General features: G+C 33.8%; 2 protein-coding genes across 2 annotated transcripts; one reads left to right on the top strand and one right to left on the bottom strand.

Moving 5' to 3' along the window:
• The first annotated feature begins 1907 nt into the window (after nt 1-1907).
• Nucleotides 1908-3332, top strand: LOC125201758 (aspartic proteinase PCS1-like). The gene has a single exon (XM_048099998.1). The coding sequence runs from the start codon at nt 1982-1984 to the stop codon at nt 3248-3250; it is 1269 nt and encodes a 422-aa protein (XP_047955955.1). The 5' UTR covers nt 1908-1981; the 3' UTR covers nt 3251-3332.
• Nucleotides 3333-16502: 13170 nt separating this feature from the next.
• LOC125201302 (glutamine synthetase cytosolic isozyme) lies at nt 16503-19183 on the bottom strand. The gene is made up of 11 exons (XM_048099362.1): nt 19028-19183; nt 18525-18564; nt 18329-18432; nt 18196-18244; nt 17997-18103; nt 17812-17899; nt 17564-17692; nt 17407-17481; nt 17239-17330; nt 16992-17151; nt 16503-16906 (listed from the first exon to the last, which is right to left on the bottom strand). The coding sequence occupies exons 1-11, from the start codon at nt 19099-19101 to the stop codon at nt 16754-16756; spliced, it is 1071 nt and encodes a 356-aa protein (XP_047955319.1). The 5' UTR covers nt 19102-19183; the 3' UTR covers nt 16503-16753.
• Nucleotides 19184-25148: the final 5965 nt, after the last annotated feature.

The raw sequence follows: 25148 nt of genomic DNA, 5'->3' as shown, positions 1-25148 counted from the left end.
TGGTCATCTAAAAATACTTTTACTTTTTCTCCATTTATAAATAATAGGTTTCATATTTCATTAACTCATTACACCATATTTTACTATAAAATTAATATATAAAAGTGAGATATATATATTTATTATTTTATATAAAATTAAATAATTTTTAAAAATCAGTATTGAGTCGAAATATGTTTTTAAATGGTGGATGAACGGAATATTAATTAAAACGATGTGTTGGAATTGTTATTTCTACGTGTATAACAGTCTAACAATATGGATTCTTGTTCTTTAAATTGTGATATATCCCCAACTTTCTTTATTCACTCGTTTTGTTGTCGTTTTCTAGAATGCTTTATATTCTTCTTATTCTTTCTCCTTTTAATATTTACAGCTGGCTTTTCTTTTGTCACACACACTCACACACATCCCTATTTTCATTTCTTAGAACGAAATTTAAAGCTTATTACTAAAATTTTCAAAATTGCATATAACACTTTACTAGACAGGGAGAGAGGTAAATAGAAATAACTATCATATTTACCTCTTCTTTATAAAAGTTTATGCTTCAATAAAAAGAGTATTTGAAAATATATTATACCTTCTTTCATTTTGAGAATGTATCTTTACCTCTTTTTAGTAGAAAATGTATAAAGTTAGTTATTTTGTTTGCTTTTTAATTTATCTTTTTTCCTTGGAGTCTATTACTTTTTAAGAAGGTATACTAACTGTTCTGAGAAGGTAAATGAGAAATATATCTTCTCAATATACCTTTTCTCTTTGGAAATGCTCTTAGTGCGCATTTTGAACTATAACGAATTCGAACTTGCAGCTAGTTTGGATTCAGCTTATCGAATTAACTGATCGTGCGTTTAATAGTCATAGTATCTTTAAAACATGATTAATTTATGCTCCATCAATTGAGGTTCATCTTTCAACATAGCCATTAGATTCTATGTTCCGGCAGTTGGATCAATTAAAATATGATCTAACCCTAACCGCTAACTTAATTAATACTAAACCGGTTTATTAGTTTGTAAACTAAAATAGATGCTATATTGGAATAAATAAAATATGAAAAATTGTGTTAAATGAGTTAAGTAAAGAATAATAAAGTAATGAAAAAGATAGAGAGATAAATAGAGAATAAAGTAAGGAAGAAGAAATGTGTTGGTTTTGCTAGAAAAGAAAATGACTCTTCTTGCAACTATGCCCATCTGACTCTACTATCCTTCCGCCCTCATTAATTAACACCAATTTCTTTTTCCGTCCGTCCCCAATTAATTAGCACTATTACTTTTGGTAACGAACCTTACGTTTCATTAACTCATTTCATTCACTTTTTTTTACTCCCTCTGTCCCATATAGTTTGTCTCACTTTGACTGGACACAGATTTTAAGAAATGTGATGAAAAGTGAGTTGAAAAAGTTAGTGGAATGTGAGTCATACTTTTATATTAGTTTTATAATAAAATATGAGTAGAAATGAGTTAGTAAAATCTGGTGTCCACGACCAAAAATGGTAAAAAGTGAAATATTACAAACTATGTGGGACGGACCAAAATGGAAAACTGGGACAAACTATCTAGAACGGAGGGAGTGTAAAATTAGTGTTCCATATAAAAATAGGACTCGCATTTAACAAACTTTTTTCAATTCACTGTCCACTATATTTCTTAAAATTTGTGTAAAGTCAACTAGTATGAATTAATGTGGACAAAGGGAGTATTATAGAACGTACTAAATGACTTAATTACTGTAGAACACGGAAGGGGTGACTATAGTAAGAATAGTAAAAAAAGTAGTAGTCAACCTAAAACCTAAATGGAAGTGATGCTTAACTGAGTTAGAAGCTAAGTAGGCGTTTGGTGATAATTAGATTCAACCACTCAATTATGAGAAAGCTGGAAACCGCGTTTTCCCTTTCCCCTTCAATTCCATAGTTTCCATTTAAATTCGCACCCACCTCCCACCATCACTCCCACTCCCAATCACCAAAATGCCTTCCTCCGCACACACCCTCCTCCTCCTCTTCACCCTTTCCCTCTTCCACCTCTCCCTCCAAAAAAAGCCCCTCTCCCTCTCCTTCCCCCTCACCTCCGCCCCAATCTCCAAATCCCACCTATCATCAGCCAAACACCTCTCCTCCTCCTCATCGCCGCCTTTCCCCTACACCTACAAATCCCTCTTCCGTTACTCCATGGCCCTCATCATCTCCCTCCCGATCGGCACCCCGGCCCAGTCCCAGCAGATGGTGGTCGACACCGGCAGCCAGCTCTCCTGGATCCAATGCCGCCGCCGTCCCTCATTCGACCCCTCTCTTTCGTCGTCCTTCTCCGTCCTCCCCTGCACCCACCCCATCTGCAAGCCCCGCATCCCGGACTTCACCCTCCCCACCACCTGCGACCAGAACCGCCTCTGCCACTACTCCTACTTCTACGCCGACGGCACCCTCGCCGAGGGCAATCTCGTCCGCGAAAAAATCACCCTCTCCAATTCCCAAACTACCCCTCCCTTGATCCTCGGCTGCGCCGCCGCCTCCGCCCCCGACGCCGAGGGCATCCTCGGCATCAACCGCGGCCGCCTCTCCTTCGTCTCCCAGGCCAAAATCCCCTCCTTCTCCTACTGCATCCCCGTCCGCCGCTCCATCTCCGCCGCCAACCCCACCGGAATGTTCTACCTCGGCCACAACCCGAACTCTAGAACCTTCCGCTACATCCCCCTGTTGACCTTCCCCCAGGGTCAACGCATGCCCAACCTCGACCCGCTGGCCTACACCGTCCCCATGTCCGGGATCAGCGTCGGGAGGCGGAGGCTCAACGTGTCCGCCTCCGTGTTCCGCCCCGACTCGGGCGGGTCGGGGCAGACCATGATCGACTCGGGCACGCAGTACACTTTCCTAGTGGACGCGGCCTACCAAGTGGTGAAAGAGCACGTGGCGAGGGCGGTGGGGCCCAGGCTGAAAAAGGACTACGTGTACCAAGGGGCGCTGGACATGTGCTTCGACGGGAATGCGATCGAGATCGGACGGCTGATAGGCGACATGGCGTTCCAGTTTGATGGATCGGTGGAGATCAGCATCGGCAGAGATCGGATTCTGGATCACGTCGGAGGTGGGGTCCACTGCGTTGCGATAGGGCGGTCCGAGGCTTTGGGGGTTGCCAGTAATATTATTGGCAATTTCCATCAGCGGAATTTGTGGGTCGAATTTGATTTGGTCCGTCGACGGGTCGGCTTTGGAGTTGCGGATTGTAGTAAAGCTGTATAATTTTTAATTTTTTTTTTTTTGTAGTAGTATAGTTTTTGTAGTAGTGGAGAGTGTAATATTATTAGCCAATAGTTTTGGGAGATTTACCTGTTTTAAATTATTTTATTCACTTTATGTATTAAGGCGACATGTTTACTTTATTTATGTGGCTAGTTTAGACAATAGAATAAATATTTTACTATGACATTTTTGTTTTTCATAGTATAAAACACTACCTACAAACAATGATGTTTAGGTATCATCACAACTCTACCGGCAAAAGTAACATTTTTTTTAAGTACTTTGTTTAACAAGTTGATTCATACTATAAGAGAGATTAAGATAATGGATAAGTCAACAAATCATTGGATATTAATTTATCACAGTTACATATATACTTCCTCAACAGTATAGAAGAAATTTCCACATGAGAGTGCATCATCAGTCACTATAGAAATCTAAAAATGGACAAAAATAACTTTAATAATCCATGTTTGGTGCATGTTTGCTCGAAAAAATATTGGGATTGTAAAGTATTATAAATTTTGACTTAGGAAGGGGCCGGGGCCCTATAAATTTAAATTGTTAAATTATGAATACACAGTCTAGAGAGCTATGCCAAAGTTCCATCACCAAATTAAATTTTAGGAGTAGTAGAAAATTTGATTTTCAAAGTTTGACCCCAATTTTTTTTGAAACACATGCTCATTCAATATCTATAGTGGTAAAATAATTTCCCAACAATTTATTCTCCTATTTTACCATTGATGGACGGTAAAAGTGTAGAGAACAAATATCTGTACTAAATCCTAGAGCATTTAAATATCTAATAAATTTCCACCTATAAAATTAATAATGTTGGGCAGTGGTGGGCTCTAGATTTGCTGCTTGCTTGATACCTGGATGACAAACACTCTTTTCGTACTCTGTTTAAATAATTAACTTTTTGTGTACCACGTTTTCTTGCACATGGATATGATTAGTGATTTTATTATGTGGTAATTACAAGTTAGTATTTTTTAATTAGTTAAATCTCTATCATCATTCTGTTGTTTTGGCTTTCACCCTTGTCACGTGGACTGTTTTGGATGATATTATGAGGAATTGACGGCTGCGAGCTTAACGCGGTTTCAATTTATCAAACATCCAATTGTATTGGATCTGTGTGATGCACTCATTAGTTTGTTGCAGAATATATATGAATTTGTCGGCTAAAAATATACTCCCTCCGTCGCTAAAAGAGTGCAATATATATTTTTTCGTCCATCCCCAATGAGTACAAACTTTCAATTTTGAAAAACTATATTCTCTCTAATGAGGTGAGACCCAATCTCCATTAACAATACTTAAAAAAACTTTCTCTATCAATCTCTTTTACTTTACCAATAATGCATTAAAACTCATGTCGAACCCAAAGTTTATACTCTTTGGGGACGAATGATGTATGAATTTAAAAATAGAACTTTTTATTTTTTATCATGTTGAATTGGAATTCTTAGTGTTCTGGTACTTAAGTCAAAGAAGATTTTGAGTGACGGTTTTTGGGTGTTATAAGTGATTCTCAGAAGTTCTTGATTTCTCATATGTGTGTGAGAGGCATATATGTGACATTTGAAGTGACGGTGTGATTGTGGTAGTGGGTGTAATCTAGGGTATAAGTAGTCGTTTATCTAGTGTCTTTCAATGTATTCCCTTGTGATCTTTTGTAAAATCAATTTTCGTGTGTGGCCTATGTGATGTTTGTGCAATATTAAGCTATCAAATCTTCGATTTACTTGTTTTCTACATGTTTTTCCTTCATTTACATATTACTTGTGAGTTGTACGATTTAACATGTGTGCTATGTGCGTACGTGACAAGTGAATCAGTTGGCTCTTAGATTGCGACTATATCTTCATTTTAGTTATGTTCTTTTTGTAACTTGTATATTTTCTTTGTATATTGCTCTGTTCTTTGAGAGATTTACCGTCTATTATCTTCTCACTGAAAAGATGTTTTCATTGTTAGAGTAAATCTTCGTGGTCTTATCCTTACAATTTATATAACTTGAATTTGTGATCACAAATTTTTGCAACAAAGTGATGAATTCATCATAAATATCATGAATATAAAAGACTTGAATATGGTTAATAATTTTATAGTATTTCATTTGTCACACAAAAATAGCACGTTCAATAATTAATTAAGTATGAAACAATATACACTTATTATAAACGGACAAAAATGACAAAAAAAACCTGCAAATATCATGGACGCTAGATGATTGAAAATTCATCACAAACCTCCCTTTTTTTTTTCTATTGCAATTTCTGGATTATTATATGATGATTTTTGATTGGAGTATATTAAAAATTTGAGTTAATAGTCATTTGAATCATAAGATTTTATGAATTTTTGGTCAATCACATAAAATTATAAATAGAATATTAAATTACGAATTTTCAATTTTTCTCAATCGTCTTATTCGTATTCAAAACAATGTATGTTGATAATACTCAAAATGACACTGTTTCATTGTAATAAGAAAGAACAGGGAAAAGAAAAGGAAAGTAAAGTAAAAAAAATTGAAGTCCAAAATTGGTCTCAAATAATTTACCAAAAAAACACATTTTTATATTACACATTAGCTTATGGTCATAGTCCTAGATAATATGTTTTGATCCATATTTAATGCGATTAATCGTTAAATATGGACTAAAACATATTATTAGCACTAGAAGCTGCTAACTTGTGTATGACCAAAAAGTTTTTGGGCTATAGTCAAGAAAAAAGTAAAAAAATACTACCCACTTTAATTAAACACATTGCATTGAGCATTACCAACAAATTGAGAAATTTTGATCTTTGTACGTCTATAAAAAATAATTTTATTGGCGGACAATACAAATTTTAATGAGAAATATTTAAAGTGAGTAGATTATGAGAGAAAGGTGAAATATGGATAAAGTAAGAGAAAAATAAAATATCAATAATAAATTGAGAGTAACGTTCTAATTTTGGTATAAGACTAATTTTGGTAGATAGAATGAAATGGAAATATGATATAGTACAAAACATTTTGTAAGTAACTCATTTTCAAATCTTATAGAACTAGTCGTAATTTAACACATTTTTGTGATTTAAATAATCATCAGCCATAATAAACACTCCCTTGATTACTGTTATTTGTCTTTTGTGTTCTTAATATAATTGTCTCGTTGACTGCTAGATAAAATAAGTTCCATTTAAATCGATTACTCACAAATGACATGACAAATACTTATACATATACACTTATGAATATAAGCGTGAGTGATATGAATACTCTCTTCTTGTTGTTTTTATTTTTTTATAATGAATACTCTCCCGTTGTCAAAAAAGTGTCTCCTTTTCCACAAAAAAATGTCCTCAAATAAGTACCGAATTTTAAAATTATTTAGAAAATGATTTTAAATTTACTCTGATTTGGAACAATAGTCCCACTAAACGGCTTCAAATTTAAAATGACAATGATGCATGAAACAAAATGTAAACAGAGAAAGTAGTTTTTGCCTTGCTGGAATTGACTCATTTAATCTCTTTTTCAATGTATGAAATGGGTAATAATTAATTAATCAGAAGCAGCATCGCAAAAGTTGATATTTCTTAAGCATGGGCATTGGACAATGAGCTAACACACTAGCTTTAGCTAGCTGTAAAAATTAACATAAAATCAGATACAATGTTCGAAATAATGCAAAGTTTGTTCTTGATCCACAACTTTAACTTCATATATCATCATCATTGCTTAGCTTCAACAATCTTGAGTTGTTAGCCGCCCAATAACATTAAGTGGGGGCCTTTGTCTTAGTTTCCAGTTTTAATGTGGACATCATCACCCTTCATTAAAGTTTATCTTGCCTTTTTGCTAATTGCATTTGCACCTCTCATGTGATTCTTTATTTCTGATTTCAATATGATATATATTCATTCTATTGTTGAATAATTACGTAATTATGAATTTCAGTTACAAGAGGAATGCAAAAATTTGATTTTTGAATTCAATTACAAAAGAATTATACTTGTAATAATTCATATTAATAGAATAATAGAGAGTTTATCATATAACCACACCCAAACATATATGGTCCCCACCCGCCTCTCTATATACAAAAAATTTACTTCAGAATCTAGTATACAAAATACATGAATGTATTATTATGTTAACTTTGCTAAGTATTAATGATTTCTAGGTAGTACCGTGTGCTAGCTCAACGACTTGGTCATGTAGATAGTAGACATGCATATCTTGGATTTTTTTTAATTTAATGTTCTTTTATATCATCTTATCATATGGAGTAATAATGAATGACAAAAAGCATTCGACTATTCGAACTGCATCTATCAATTATCATATATTATCATATAGTAATGTATATGGTTTGAACAATAACTAAACCATCTACTATATATTCTTTTACATACTCTGAACAACCGACGAGTATGCAGACCGTACTTAATTAATATTTTTATATATTTCATTCACAAAAAAATAATCATAATTCGTTCACAATAATGTTAGGCCTAAATATATCTCACAATATCTCGCAGCGCACAGACAACCAAAGAGGCAGATGATAACAACAAAAAGTAAAACAAGAAAAATATACGAAGATAAACAATAACTAGCTTTATCGGAGCGATGTCTAAGATCGAGACATTTTCATGCTTTAAGAGGATTAACGAGATAGTAGGAGTAACTCCTAGGGAGGCGATAGTTTATGAGAACTTAACTGCGTGATGACCAAAGATTAGTAAAAAAATCCGATCGAATCTCATGGACTATCTTGACCATAAAAGTTTGGAGAATTATTTTATTAAATTCAACCTAGTAAATGGTAGCTACTATGGAAGTAAAAAGTATAGTACATTTGAAATGTACAAGTAGGCTTTGAGGGTTTTTTAAATTGAACAGCTGCAAATGTGCAATAAATTAAAGCAAATTAAAGTGGTAGACCAAGATCGCTTTATAAATTCAATTTTATCTTTCGCGATTATTGTGAATATTGCTGATCATATTCCAAGTATTACTCAAACACATGGAGTTTTCAACCTAGCTATGGGTGAATCTTTTGTGGGTCGTCTATCAAACTCAAACACATGGAGTTTGAGAATAAAACAAGACATCTAATATGTCACAAATGAGACTGAAAATGAAAAATAACATTTTTTTATTAAAATTACAAATATGAGACCCTAAATATTTTTTGAAATTGAAAAAAAGGGAGCATTTCCGCGTGATCCAGTAAGCACCAGCTGCGTGCTCTTGTCTGAAGCCCTTTTTGGGCTTGCTTATTGAAATCAAGAAAAAGACTCTTTTTTCTTATTTTGAGTTGGCAAGAAAAAGACTTATTACAAACAAAATATCTAATTATACTAATAAATACATTGTCATTTTCTTCGTGGTCCTAATGATAATTAAGATAGTTTATGCTCTTTGTGGTCCTAATGATAATTAAGATAATTTATGATAACGTTAATTGAGTAATAATGAGGAAAATTTGGCCCAATTTGTTATTTATGTTTCATTTTTACGTGGTAACATTATTCTATTTGACCTCAAGGTATGTGTCCGTAAATTACACAATGAATCAGAGTTTGTGGGTTTAATCCAAAAATAGAAATGTGGGTTTAAATTACACAATGAACAAAGTTTGTCATTGTGTGATGTACGTACTGATGATGATAATAATAGTAATAATATACAAACTAGACTTTTTGTTGTATTGATTGAGAGAAAAAAAACGAACTTTTAGTGTAATGTGTATTATTCTCTCTTTTTTTCAGAAGAGTATATTGCCTAACTTCGCTTGTGTTTGTATGCCTGTTTTATTAAATTAATTATTCAAAAAGACTAGAAAGTGGATATATTATCAAATTCAACTTTTGTTGTATCGGAATGAGGAAAATGTAGTTTAGTTTTCTGGCTATAAAATGAAATTTTAGCAAAGTTGATTAATTCTATATAAAAAATTTAATAGACTAAGTAAGTTTTGTTGTCAAGGTAACTATTGAGAAATAGTCTCCACTTGCCTAATTTTGATGTGGAGGTACGTAGGAGTATATTTTAAATGGTGTCTACTTTAATGAATAGTTTGATTTGTGGCATTGAAGTCATTTTTCAACGTCGGATGACTCGGACATATTCCTAGGGCGATTGGTTTATTAATGTGAATTTTTCTTACACAACGACCCAAAAAGACTTCATTTTTCCAATAACTAATATGGAGTGTTTTTTCATTAAAAAATGGCCATTCGAACAAATTTGAAGTTACACAGTACTCCTTCCATCTTCAGATGGAAGATAAACGAAGCATTTTTTTTTTCACGAGATTTAAGCAATAAACAATTGATATTTAAGCATTATGGTTGGGCCCTCCCAAAGAGCTCTTCTTTTTATTATTATTTACACATCATCATTTTATTAAAGAGTCTATCTCCCTGCAATGGAAGGGTCCTCCCAGTGGGCCTATCATTTTCCATTTCATTTCCACATAATCACTATTTTATTTTAATTTTTTAGCACTTTTATATTTAATATGTTATCAAATTAAATAAATTTGAATGCAAAAATATTAATATGCAAATCTTTGTTGTATTACAATATTGAAAAAAAAAATACAACAAGATACAAACTTAAATAAATTTTTTATGGAGTATATATAGTGTATACTATAAATTATTGAATAAAAAAAATATGTGCAAGGGCCGATGATAGACCCTTCTTCCACGATGAAAGCCCTATCATTGGCCATCACTAATATACATAAATCAGTCATGGCCGATACATCGGCCAAAAGGGAGAGAGAAGCAATGGCCTTTCTTAGGCCCTTTCCCTGCAGGATTTGGATCCCCTGCTGTGGGTGATTGCACAGCAGGGGATGCTGTTACGTACATACCATTATTTTAATTTAAAATTAAAATATTAATATATTTTATTATAGTTTAATATTTTGTGTGTGTAAATATTGGCACAGTCCCTGCTGTGCACAGCAGGGGATGATTGCCCTTCCCTGCAATGGTTGGCCGATGGGGGGCCGATGAGAAAGGTCTCTCCATCGACCAATCATTGTGAATGCTCTTAAAGTAGAAAAAGTAAAATATGATAGAGGAAAAAGTAAAATATGATAGAGGAAAAAGTAGAGAAATAAATAGAGAATAGAGTAGGTGGAGAATAAAGTAAGAGAGTGGATTTTTTGCTAAAAAGGGAAATGACTCACTTATAGTGGGACGTCTAAAAAAAGAATATGACTCGCTTATCTTGGGACGGATGAAGTATCTTACAATCAACATTATTTTGGTCATGAAATATGGGGAAAAAATTCACATTAAAAAATCCACATTAATAAATTTGGCACTGAAAATAATCGGCCATAAATCAAACCAAGAAAACTAAAGTTTGGGACTTTAGGCTATTTAAGAGTTAAAGCTACAAATTTCTTTGCAAGTTTCAAACTATTTAAAGTTATTTTAATAGCTGAAATATAAAATATACTTTAATCAAAATTAAGGCTATAAACTACTTATAATTATTTCTTTTAAATTTATCCTTTAGTAAGACTTTCATGGCTGATGGCTCCCCACTTCGTACTTTTATTTATCTAAAAGAATGTGCATTTTATTGAGTAAAATTAGAAGAGTAAATACAAAGTCGTAGGAAATGCTATGCTTCTACTACCTAGCTTTATTTTTCTACTGTACTATTTATTATCTTTATTACCTAGCTTAATTTTTCTAAAAGATATTCTTAAAATATACTTTCCTCAAATATCATATTATTAGCTGTAATTATCCCCTTTAAATATACTGCAAAATGGTAGGTAATGCTGTGCGTTTATTACCCAGCGTAAATTTAAAAAATTATAGTCAGTATAACAAATTAGTTGCTATTCGTTATGGTGGAAAATGGGCTAAGATTATATAAATTTTGAAATATAATGGGCTTTATATCATAACAGACGATATTGTATGTTGGGTTGATCCAATTAAAAATGTGGGCCCATTAATAAATGTGTGGAGTGTTGTACTTTATGATATTGTACTTCAACTTTTAAAATTTAAAATAAAGTGCGTAACAAACATAAAACAAAACCCACCTATTACTCCAGTCACATAATTAACCTATATACTGAATATATCATTTCATCATTAAAATCATAGACAGAAGCCATGCGTAACCAACCAACAATACAGATTTAATGTGTTTATACCATTTTGAAATTGAACAAATTAAATATCTTTAGACACTACCAAATCAATCAATTATTTCAATAATGAACAAATAAAACATGCAGTCATGCACAATTGTGTATAGAGTCCAAATTATAATGCTAACCTATAAGGGCCCGTTTGATAAGCTAGTAATGCCAAGATAGAGATTTATATCTTGACTTTTCTATCTGTTTGATATCATAGAAATACTTAACTTGAAGCCTTATATAATTCCAGAGCCCATCTCGGCCCGGCTAAATATGCAAAGTTACGCTAATTTATGTATCCGACGAATTTGGTAGGATACAACACTTTTCTCTCAAGATATCCAATTACACCCCTCCCTCTCTAGCACTCTCCACCCATCCCATGATTCTTCCCCTTTCCGTAAATTAACGTCATATCACCCTCCCTCTCCAATACTCTCTACTCATCTCATGATTCTCCCTCTTTCGGTCAATTAACGTCATACCCCATCTGGAGGCACGATTTCAGTTGCCGGAGAGCGACAGAACAGCGATGCCACGCGGCTCGAGTATTCTTCGATCAGACGCTGCAGGATGACCTTGGAGTGGCTCACCACCGGAAAATAACCATGGATGGCGAACCCGAGCTAACGATGGAGCTACGCGGGACAATGGTGGTGAGGGGCTGCAGTCGGAGGAGGAAAAGAGGCGGAAATAGGGAGGCCAAACCGGATTTTGGGTGAGGAACGACGGAGATTCGCCGTGCTGGACGAAGGTGCTAGGGTCCTGAAGTTTGGGACTGGCCGTGAGAGAGAGAGAAGAATTTGGACGGAGGGTGCAAGCCAGCCGACATCGCCCGTCAGCCATAACATGGCAGCAAACGAGAAAGAGATAGAGGGAGAGAAACATCACTGGCCAACGTAGATTAATGGCTTGGAAGTATGATCAATAATTTGGATAATATTCTTCTGTGTAGTTTCATCATATGAAAGTGGAAGTTGTAGAAGATGAACAAGGCGTCAATGGAAATTGCAGAACATTGTTGACTTAATAATACTCCCATTAATTAATAAATTAATTTACAAATTCAACAACTGGATACATACAAATCCCAGAGGATAATTTTGTCATTTTGTGTTAATAAATATGCAATCTCTGATACATATATTTTTTATCAAACAATAGTAATGAAATCTTATATGGGTATATCTTAACACAAAGCCCATGTTTCGTATCTTGATGTGCTTGTCTTGGTATATCCCACATTTCTTATCAAACGGACCCTTAATATATAATTGCTTGGTAATATTAATAAATATAATAGAATTATTTGGTACCGCTTTTCTTCACATCATATTTCAAACCTCGAAATATTATTTTTTGGGAAATAGTCACGCGACGATATATTCCAATCAATGCAAATGTACAAATATCATCGACAAAAGAAAATCCAAATTCAACCATTCTTTTATCCATCTGATCTCATCTCATTTTTACCACCACAAGAGATAAATCGAATGGATAAAAAGCAAAGACAACAAACTACAAAAATTAAAAATCCAAGATTAGAAACCAATAATAATAATAATAATAAAACACTAAAAATAGATTATGCTTGATTTAGGCACGAATGCCATGCCGCGGCCGGCAACCGACGAGTTCCACCGCCGCGGCACGGCGTTTCTCCAAGGACCTCCGCCTCCGCGAATACTCCATACTTGCCCTATCCACCACCTCCTCTCGCGAAGCGCCGCATGCCAACGGCGCGTGTGATCCTAACCACGATCCTTTAACTACCTTCTTTGCTTCTCGGTGGTTGCTCTTTGCCTTGTCCGCCTCCACTCTCCGGCCACCATGGCTGCCTCCGCGGCTAGACTCTATGTAGTGATCAAGCTGCCTCGAAATCCTCTCGATCTCATATCGATCGAGAAGAGAGTAGAAACCCTCACTTTGAATAGTTTTTGTTGGACAATTAGCATCAATTTTGCTAGTAGAGTTTGATTTTTCTTGAAATTTTCTCACGGCTTCTGCCTTGTGCCGCGACGGCTTGGCGTCGAACTTAGTCCTCGGCGCGTTAAGCTCCGTCACGGGCCGGCCGGAGCGGCGCTCCAACCAAGCCCATGCAGCGGATTTGGTTAGAGAGCCGGAAAAGCTCACACTTTTTTCCATTGAATTTATGTTGGAAGTGAGTTGTGAGATGAAATATAGCAACATATAATGATGAATTTAACACGTTATAATAGAAGTATGTAGATGTCTCATACGCGTAAGGTGCTGAAGTGTTACATTTGTATCTTCGAAAGGTACGTGCTATTTTGTCACCAACTTTTTTTTATCATCATGTACTGTGTTGCGTTACTATTCGCATTTAAATCATATGTTCGTTTTTTAGCAACTTGTACAATTGTAGGTCCATGATTTATCGGAAAAGGTTCGATATATATCAATTAATTGTAGGGTGATTTTGTTGGATTCTTAGATTTTAGATTTTTTCTCCCTCAATTTTGATACGATTATTTGAAAAGGAATTTTAGTAAGGAATTCAAGAATTTGAAAAGGCTGAGTAAAATAATTTTAGTTCTCCATTAATTTTATTATGGGCAAATATACATAAACTTAAAGATGGCACCATACTGGACATGACACCGTAACCTTTGGTCTCGGAACGCTCTATTTCTCCATTCATTAATTCGTATTGAAGTCTTCGTAAGGAATACCTACTAAGGTTATTTTTACCCTGTTTTTAGTTCACTATAGATTATAGATATGTAATCAAATATAGTGGTATAACAATACCAATTAATGATACCCGATTTAATACATATCCGATGATTTTCGGGTAAGATCTGGTAAATCCCGATACCGATATCCAATTAGAAAGCCCTAGGTTTAACGCAAATTTGGTTATGTATGAGAGAAAAAGAGCAAAAACAATTCAAGTAGTAGTAGTGGATAATGAGAACCACTTTATTAGTAATGTAATATTTGGTGATTTTTTTTTTAAGATAGAAAGTTGACTAATTTTATGAAATAAAAAGAAAATGGACTAATTTTGAAAGGAGTTTCAAAGATAGAAGTGGTCTAATTATGAATTTTTAGTTCACTTTAAATTATCTTAATCAAATGTATTCCATGCCACATCATTATCTTGGCGACTAAGAGACGGATGCACCAGCGGCCAAGCCACTGTTCCAATGGGAGCTTACGGTCCCGGAACCCCCCACCCATGGTTTCCTACGCACCGGTGCCCCAACAACGAATCCAAAATATTCGCAGTTTAGAAGTTGTGCCAAAAATTTAGGAAAGCAGATGATTCAGATATGGGCTTCAATTTATTTTATTCAGCCTTAACCTTTATTATATTTGTTGGGCTATTTTTTATTAAATTTTAAGATAATAAATCAAGCCCAAGTTTAAAGAATTAAATCCCACATGGAAAGCAGCCTAACAGCCTATGGGAAATTCTTTTCACATTTTTGCTCTCTGCTTTTAATCTAATTATTTTTCTTCTCATTTTATTTTCGTTCTTTTGAATCAAGAGTGGGGAACTTGTCAGCTAATTTTCAAAATTTTAATTTTATAAGAATACAAAGTTTGCACACACTATAATTTCAATCTCCTCACCTTTAAATTAATATTTCAAAAATAAAATATTTCAAATACAATATACTATAATTAGTTTTGCACACAATTTCTATTGATCTAATCATCAATTTCATCGATTTTGATAGTTATATTTTATTTAATTATTTTAAATAACATAAAATCAAATTAAAAGATAAATAAAAAAATTACAAAAACTAAGTTGGTTTTGACTCTAATACTTCTTTATATAGATATATTATGATTCAAATACATATTTAACTTTATCTTTTACTCCATGATCAATTGTTTTCGGATTTAAGCAAAATGTTAGTTCTTCTAAATTTGATTGCGTGTTTTTTTAAGTTCGGTTCGATTATAAAATGTCAAATGAAACATAAACAACTTTTTAATATTATTATTTTAAATATTTTCATAATATTTTCTTTTATTAAATCTCAGGCTAATTGCGTGTTTGTGGACGACCATGAAGTTTTTTTTAATCATTGTTCACCATGTACGATAAGTAAATTTTCACGTGATGTTAATAAAGCACATGTGTATTTTGTACTAATATAAAATAGAACTTGATATATTATTTTAATTAAGCACATTCACTTTCATTAGATATAATGCAAAAGTAAATATATGAAGCTTTTAAAAATCAACAAATCTATGTGACCAAATTTTGTACAACCAAAATCTAGTTTATTTGACAAAAAAATAGGTTTATTTATGAATTTAATTAAAATATGCGACTTTATTACGACTTTAAAAATTTGCGACTTTATTACGCGTCTATCGCCAGGGAAGAAAATTAAATGCTACTATAAATTTCATAACTTAAACGCAACGAATTCCTTTCTTATACAAAAAGGTGACAGCCAACTCGAAGGTATGCATCATCCCTAATCAATCAATATTAATTACATTTCCCATAATTAGCATAAAAGAGATTGTGTTGGAATAAAGAGTATGGGAAATGGTATGTACTAAATTTAGAAAACAAGCAGTTTCCTTTTCTTCAATATTTCATCTAATCATTAGAATTACTAAAATTACAAGAATCCAATTTTTTCTATTTGGAATAGTGTAATTACACCTTTTGACTAATTCAAATTTAATCGACCTTCTCTTTTTTCTTAACACATAAGATCATATTCGAATTGATGTTCAAGGAATATTAGTACTTTATTTTTAATTGGATCAAAGAAACAAGAATTATGTGCATGTAGTTTTTGAACCTACTGACCTCGAGTTTTGAAGACCCACATTTTTATCGAACTGGACTAAGAATATTTTCTTATCAGAAAAAAAATGTATTACAAAAAATTTTTTTAAAAAAAATGAACCGATTTTTATTTTATACTCCATATACGCTATGATAATAATAATTTCAAAAAAAAAGAAAAATTTCATGCAAACGCAATTTGAACCGATCTCAGTTGGTTCCTTATTACCGCTCAAAGAGCCAGGAAGGATGATAGAAAATGAACTAAGACCAAACATAGCATAACATAAAACTCTGACCAAAGCAGATTTCAAAGAAACTGTTTGTTGAATTTCCAAGTGAAGGAAATTCAACCCTCACAGAAATTATTAACACCAATGATCTCAATCAGGCATGAACACAGCCTCACAGCCTGACTAAGCTAAAACTGATGTTCCGTAACAGTAAAACAAGAGAACGACTGAAAAACTATGCTATATAATGTGAAGCAAACAGAATCCCTTCTTTCCCAACTCTTCACTGCTTGCCAAGGATGGTGGTCTCCGCAATCATTGAGGTGACGACGTACGGGTCCATGTTGGAAGCCGGCCTCCTGTCCTCAAAGTAGCCCTTCCCATCTTTCTCCGTGTCACGCCCCACACGGATGGATGCACCGCGGTTAGCAACACCCTGTGCACACACATTTTCACATGATCATCATTGATTAAAAAAAAATTCTGATTGACATTATTAAAAAAAATGCTAAGAGTTTTACCCATTTGAAGGTGTTGATGTCAGCAGTCTCGTGTTTTCCAGTGAGGCGACGCTCGTTGCCCTCCCCGTAGGCAGCAATGTGCTCCTTGTGCCTCAGCCCGAGCTTCTCAATGGCCTTCTTGATGACTTCATAGCCTCCTTCTTCCCTCATGGACTTGGTGCTGCAAGAGTGTTAATTTACGGAGATAAGTAATAATCGAGCCTTGAACGAGAACACAAGTTTGCATCGACGGGATTAAGAGCATTACCTGTAGTTGGTGTGAGCACCAGCCCCATTCCAGTCACCCTCAATGGGCTTGGGGTCGAAGGACACAACGACTCCAGCAATCTCGGTGATCCTCTGCCAAGATTGGAAAACATGTTTTAGCACTAGCAGTGAAGAGTTACATATGTGCCATATCATAACGAATCAATACCTCCAATATGTAACGAGCTATCCAAACCTCGTCTCCAGCTGAAATGCCAACAGATGGTCCGACTTGGAATTCCCACTGCAGAAACATCAGTCATCATCTTTACATTTTCGATAACCACAAGAAAAAAAAAATTCTCTTTTATTGCTCCAAACTTTACCTGGCCAGGCATCACTTCTCCGTTGATCCCACTGATGTTGACTCCGGCATAAAGGCAGGCCTTGTAGTGTGCATCAACGATGTCACGCCCGAAGGCCTTGTCAGCTCCAATTCCACAGTAATAAGGTCCCTATATCCAACCAAACACTGATTTGTAACTTAAAGACTACTAATTACATTCACAACAAATTGAATCACTCTGACAAGAAGTGATCAAGGAACAAGAAAGGAATTTGGAGGGATCGTGACCTGAGGTCCGGGGAAACCACCAACGGGCCATCCAAGAGGCCACTTAACTTCCTTCTTCAGCAGCGTGTATTCTTGCTCGATACCATACCTATAACAAGATCAAAGATCCAAAAATATTTAGCGTTTCTAGCAAAAGTAAAATCAACGACTCATGTCATTAGACGAAAAGGAAATCATAATATTACCATGGAACCTCAGCAACAACATCAGCATGGCTGAAAATCTTGGCTGCCTTGTGCCGGTTGTTCGTTGGAATAGGCTCCCCAGCCGGTGTGTACGCATCACAGATCACCTGCAATCAAGAAAACACCAAATATGAAGCAAATTCAATCAAAACACAAGACAAAAAAAAACACAAATTTGTTAGGCAGAAAAACAGCTTACCAGAATGTTGTTTCCCCTCCTAAATGGATCCCTGAAAATTGCCTGAGGACTGTTTCACCACACAATAAATTCTTAATTACATAACTTTTCCCCAAAAAATAATTTCTTCAAATAACAAAACAAAGAAACATACTATAGGATCACTTCACTGTCCTCTCCGGGGGCTTGGCCTGTGCTAGATCCATCGTAGTTCCACTTGGGAAGCTGAGAAGGATCGCTAACCGGGCCGGGAAGGGTCTGCATACACAAAACAACTTATGTCACTAAAATTTATTTAAATCAAGAGAAAATACACAATAAAAACAAAAAGAGTAAAATTAGATCATCACCCTAGCTTTGCTTCTGAGGTCCATACCAGAGCCACCAATCCTGTCAAATATTTTGCATCCGAAATGGATTAGCAATCATACATCCAAATTAAATCAAAATAAATAAGCTACAAAGATCTTAGTGAAAATCATTGAATCTGTATAAACAGTGGAGATGGATTGATTAGTCCATTTCATTTTCAACAGATCAGAGCCCAAAATAGACCATTTCATTTCACTTATGATTTTCCCATAAAAACATACTAACAAAAGATGCTATTTTTTTCTGATCTCAAGCTTCAAATGAACATTTCTAAATAGTTTTAAAAAAGGAATCTTTACAGTAAAAGATCCAGATTCTTGTTTCCTTAAACCAAAAACAGAGCAACATAAATCACTGAGACAGACAAAGAAAGAAATCAAACAGCTAAACAAAGACAGAGATGAAAAGGGAGCAAATCACTATCCAATCAAAAGCAACAACAAAACACAGAGCATGAAAACAGAGTAGGAAAAGAACTGACCAAACATATTCGGCAATGATCTTCTCAGTTGATTCAGAGATATTGAGGTTGATGAGATCTGTAAGCAGCGACATCTTGCAAGAGATTCAGCCGGTTTTGCTCTCTTTTTCTCTCTCTAGCAGTATTGGAAAATAGTTGTGCTTGACTTCAGAGATGGATCGCTCTTTAATAGGAGAGTTTTTGAGAATACAAAAAGAATACTGATATTCTATGCGTTTTTAGGAATAGTAAAACCTGTCAATTAAAACTAAATTAATTGTTAATGTACAAAAATACTCCCTCTATCCCAATAAATATGAAACATTTGTTTTTTGGCCCATGATTTTATATAGTGTTATTTTGTGAGTTAAAGAAAAAAGAGTAAAGTACAGAGAGGAAAAATAGATATAAAGTTATTTCTATTTTAAGAAACGTTTCATTTTTAGTGAGACAACCCAAAAAGAAAAATGTTTCATTTCTAGTGGGACAAAGGGAGTCTAAATCAACGAGGATTCATTTAAAGGAAATGAAAAATAAAAGTAAAATTATTAATTAAATTAGGAAATTTAAATATGGGTGAGAGAGGTAGGTAAATGCTGACCTTAATGAAAGGAATCTCGTGCAAGAGATTCTTTGGGCACACGGGATCTTGAATTCTGGATGGGTTTTTGTAATGACCATTCTGCCCCTGGGAAAATACATAGAAATTTCGAACAGGTCGTTTTCCGCTCAAAAAGTCTTTTTCTGTTTAAACATACTTTACGGTTTATAAAAAAAAATAAAAGATTCAATCTTTTGATACCCGAATTGAATATAAATAGGTAAAAGAAACGTGATTGATAAAATTAATAGTATGTTTGGATAGCTAAAGTGAGCATTTTTATGTAACTTTATTTGTTGGGGTTGATGATTATGATATCTGCACTTTGTACGGACATCATCAAAAATAATCTCTAATGTGGACTTTTGCATCTTTAGCGAATCTCTATAGTTTGAATAAAATATATACTGATAATAATAGTCTTAATTGCGTAAGATTTAAGTGATTTTGAATATAAATATGCAAGTAGGGGTGAGCATTCGGGTTTCGATTCGTTTTTTTTTCCAAATCGAACCGAACCCGAAAAACTGAATTTAAGTTAAGATTGAAATCGAACCGAAAAACCGAAAACCAAACTTAAAAAACCGAACTAAACCGAAAAATCCGAAATTATACGAAAAACCGAAGGCTGATTTATCAATTGAAGGCTGATTTTATTTAATTATTATAGCAAATATCTTAATTGGGTCATATTCTAATGCTTATAGTACTCTAATCCAAAATTAAGACCAAATGTCCACCCTTAGATTTTAAAATGAGTGAATGCGATTAAATCTTACGAATCTCAATAAATAGTAGACAAAATATCAACAAAATGGTAATATCGTCATTATGTTATCATATGATAATTTTCGTGAATATTTTTTTATATCAACATGGTGTATTACAAATATCAACAATATGACATAAGAATATCAACACTAGTACATGAAAATATCAACACATATTTATTGAGATTTTTACATGGTTTTATTGAGATTTTTACATGGTTTTATTGAGATTTTTGATGTATTTGTTGATAAAAATCTGGTTATCAACATTTACGAAAACTAAAATAAAAAATATCAAATTTCATTATCCGAACGTCGTCGGAACATATGTAATTGAGATCTCGTTGGAATCCTTATAAAATTATCTTTAATTTGATATATTTTTTGCGAAAAAATAGTTTATATCGAGAGAGTTACGTAAATTTAAAGTTTTAAGATGATTTTAATGAGAGGGAATTGACATTAATACCCTCTAATTTTATTTATTAATTTTTTTAATTAAAAATATAATCCATGTGACATTATTTCAACCACTAGATCTTCTAATCTAATAGCTAAGATTTAATCTTAGTTTGGGATTGCTAATTAGTTAGCAATTGATCGCTCCCCTATCTTAATATAGTACAAACATAATTTAGGTAATAAATCGATTGTGCAGAACTAAAACAATACAAACTCATGATTAAACTGAAATTTAACTAGATTTTGTTGTCTATTGAGAAACTAAATTTAGTCCATATATGAATAAAGGTTGAAGAATAAGCTATACAAAGTGAAATGGATAAGAGCAAGAGCTGGACCTGGATCTGTGTCAAAGTAGAGAGAGAGGCAAAAGGGTCATATAATTGTGCAATTGAAGGTTTGGATAGTGACGGGGTGTTTTACCTGGAGCTGGAGCCGTGAAGACAAAGGCGTGAAACTATTGGGTGTGAGTTGGGCGACGATGTGAAGTGTGAGGACTGATGGGCGACGGGCTAGGAGCGCTCTCTCTCTGCCGGCGTGGAGGGGCGTTGCGCCGGAGTTGGGCGCTGGAGGGGCGGCGGCTTGGTGGTGGAGAGGGGGAGAGATTTGGGGTTTGAGAGGAGGAGGCGGAGCGGCATTGTATTCACATACACGATGGTTAATGTTTTAGTTTTAGGGTTTTATTTCTAATTATATTTAAATAATATTATATATATATATATATTTTAAAATATAATTCGGTTATTCAGTTATTCGGTTTTTTTTTGTCCGAACCGAAAAACTAAAATTTTCAAAATTTTAAAACCGAACAGAACCGAAAAAACCGAACAAACCGAACCGAATTTTAAATTTTCAGTTTGAATAGGTTCGGATATTCGGTTTTCGGGTTTTTTTCTCACCCCTATATGCAAGTATTCGAGGTATACATGTAAACAATAAAACAATGGCGGAAAACACAACACATCCCTTGGCCAGTTATTTTTTTGGTACTATTCCATATAATATTATCAAAGTTTTATACTTCCTTCGTCCCAAGGAAGATGACCCCTTTCTTAGATGGAATGAAAATTTATGCAAGTTTATTTTGTGTATAAAGTAGAGAGAGTAAAGTAAGAAAGATAGAATAAAGTAGAAAAAAAGGTATTTCTATTTTTAGTTATGGGTCATCTTAGTTGGGACAAACCAAAAAGGAAAGCAGGTCATTTTCAATGAGTCATAGTAGTTTCTATAATCGTTATGCAAAAGTACCAATCATTAAAAAAAATGTTATTAATACTCTTACTCTCTCCGTCCGCCGTTAGGAGTCTCATTTGAGTTCGGCATAAGTTTTAAAAAATACTTCGTATAAAGGAAAATAGGTGGGAAAATGTAGTTGAATGTGTAACCTATTTTTATATACTACTTATTAGTTTTTATAATAGAATGTCAGTGGAATGAGTTAGTGGAAAGTGAGGTCTACCTATCATTTATAGTAAAAATCTACCGGGACTCCTAATGGCGGACAGACTTAAATAGTAAACCGGGACTCCTAATGCGGATAGTGAGAGTTTTTTTTTTAATTTGGAATGTTTAGAGCACTCCCAATGGGTCGGCGTTAAATCCGGCGAAAAATCGCCGATTATCGCCGGATTATCGCCGGGCATTGGGGAGAATTCGGCGATAATTCGGCGTTAATTCGTTCGCCGGATTATCGCCGGATTATCGCCGACCACTATGGGCGATAATCCGGCGATAAAAATAGTTTTTTTTTTTTTTTAATTTCCCCCCCTATAAATTTAAAATTTAATAATTAATTTAAAATAATTTCCCCTCTATTTTTTTTTAAATTTTCGTCGTTGTAATTTTTTACTCGTGTTTAATACAACGAACTTTATTACTATTATTTGTCTTGTCTTATAAATTAGCTAGCTTTATTATATACAAGTTATTTGAATTTGGTGATTTATGGGAGTGCAAATTATTTTTTAGTGGAACAAAATAATATTCCATTGATAATATATAAATCATGGGTCATTTGATTTAATTAGTAATTTATCTAATGGGTGAGCCCAAATTTAAGTCATTCATGGATCCCCAACCTAGCCCAACAAAGTCCATTATAAATAGTGATGAGATGTGGAAACCTAGCACACCATACACCACAAGTCACCTCTAAACCCTAACCCTAGCCGCGATCACCCCAGCCTCTCTCTCCTTCTTGCCTCGATTTTCGAGCCATAGAACAAGGAGATCTAGGGGTTTTTGGGTTTTATCTTGTCTTGTTCATTCTAATCCATAGAATTGAATCGAGATGATAGTGGGGGAGTGTTCCTCCTAGATTCATCAAGACTATATTGATTATCTAAGATCCCTACCGGGTGGAGAATCAAGGACTAGGAATAGGTTGAAGATTCACGGGCGATAAACCAAGGATCTCCGGGGTTCAACGCCCACATCCAATTCCAATAAAGATGTAAATTAACACATTTAGGTGAAATTTGGCAACGAGTAGTCGCTTTCAATAAATTGGAATTTTAGCATTTAAATGGAGTATGTAATTTGATTGTTAATTTAATTTATGTTTGATATAATGACATTTTTAATATAAATGCACTTTTCAGAATTTTATTAAATGTTTAATTGAAATTAAATTGGCTGAGAAAAAATTAAAATAAATAAGATATGAATAGTGGAACTTATGAATGATTATAGAAGGAATGAATTGTTGGAGGGGTTGTTCATTAGTTAAAAAATAATGTAAAAAAGGAAAAAAATTGTTATGAGACCCATGAATAGTGTATCGAATATTTTAGTTAAGGCACCTAACGTGGATCACCAAAATAAATTTCTGTGTCCGCTTCTGTATATTCATAATGTAAATACTTTGAATTAAACTATGAAGATTAAATTATTTAAATTTTGAATCTATTGAAATTGAATTGATTTTGAATAAATTTTATGATTTAAATTAATATTATTTATTTTTATTTTTATATTCTGCACATGGTTGGAGTTGGAATTTATTGAGGCTTTGAAAACCAATCATTAAATTGTCTTCGAACATTCAATGACAAAGTCACAAAGTAATAAATTGGGAGTTGGTAACTTAGGTGGTCTTTAAAGCATTTTCTTTTATATATATATATAGAGAGTTGTAATCAATATCGAACCCTTCTTAAAGACCGAACTAGAGAATAAATCTGGGCCATAAGATCTAGTTTTTTGATGAGATATGTTGCTGTGTAAATTTTTTTCGCTCTTCATTACAAGCCAATTTTACTTCATTGTATAGGTTTATTACTTCATTCTGTACGTAATGCATTGAAACTACAACATGTTTTTACTTGCTTCAAGTAGGTTTTGAAATGATTCAATATATGCTTCGTTCGAATTCATTGACATGAGTTTTTACTTTATTCACATTAAAAAATGCAATTTATTCAAGTGAATTTATTACTTCATTCAAAAACGTTATTACTTCATTAGATAAGGTTTTTACTTCATTCCAGTAGGACTTCAAATGCTTCTACACATACTTCATTCATATAATTTATTATATTATTCCATGTGTTTATTACACCATATCAGCGTCGTAGCGGTGGTGATAGATATTGTAGAGAGAAAGAACGGCACGCGACGGCGAAACTGCATTTACGTACTAGAATGAAGTAATAATCCTATTATAATGAAGTAAAAACCTACCGGAATGAAGTAATATATTCTGGAATGAAGTTAAATATTCGTAACGTGTTAGTATGACTTATTTACCTTCGGATGAATAATAAAAGACTGGTGATGAAGGAGAAAATAATTTATACATTTTTGAATCTCATCCATAAAAAACTAGATCTAAAAGCCCTAATTTGGTAGGGTTCGGTGGTTCGGTCTTTAAGAGTGGGTTTGTGGATAATGGGACTATATATATATATATATATATATATATATATATAGGCCGGGTTGTAATTATGAATTATAAATTCGACTGAACTATTATTTAAAATATTGAGCTTCAAATATTCATCAATCAATTTTGATTGTTTTGATAGTCGATGTGTCTATATTTATGCGAACAAAACAATGAGCAACGAATTACTACAAATTAATATTCGAGATATTCAAATTGCAAGTCTAATTTGCAATTGTATCTAGGGGAATGATGTGCCATATAGCTAATTAAATGGAGACTGAAAAACAAAATAGGACGAAGGGTGGTAGGACAAAGCCAATGTCATCATCAAATGCACCAACTTTTGAAGTTTACTAACCAACCAAATATTTCATGTAAAAAAATGACAATTTGATATTGAAACCTCAACATACCATTAACTAC

Source organism: Salvia hispanica, chromosome 1 (assembly GCF_023119035.1).
Source record: "Salvia hispanica cultivar TCC Black 2014 chromosome 1, UniMelb_Shisp_WGS_1.0, whole genome shotgun sequence".
Taxonomy (NCBI): Eukaryota; Viridiplantae; Streptophyta; class Magnoliopsida; order Lamiales; family Lamiaceae; genus Salvia; species Salvia hispanica.
The sequence above is the reverse complement of the archived record's forward strand: the minus strand, read 5'-3'. Positions and strand labels throughout refer to the sequence as shown.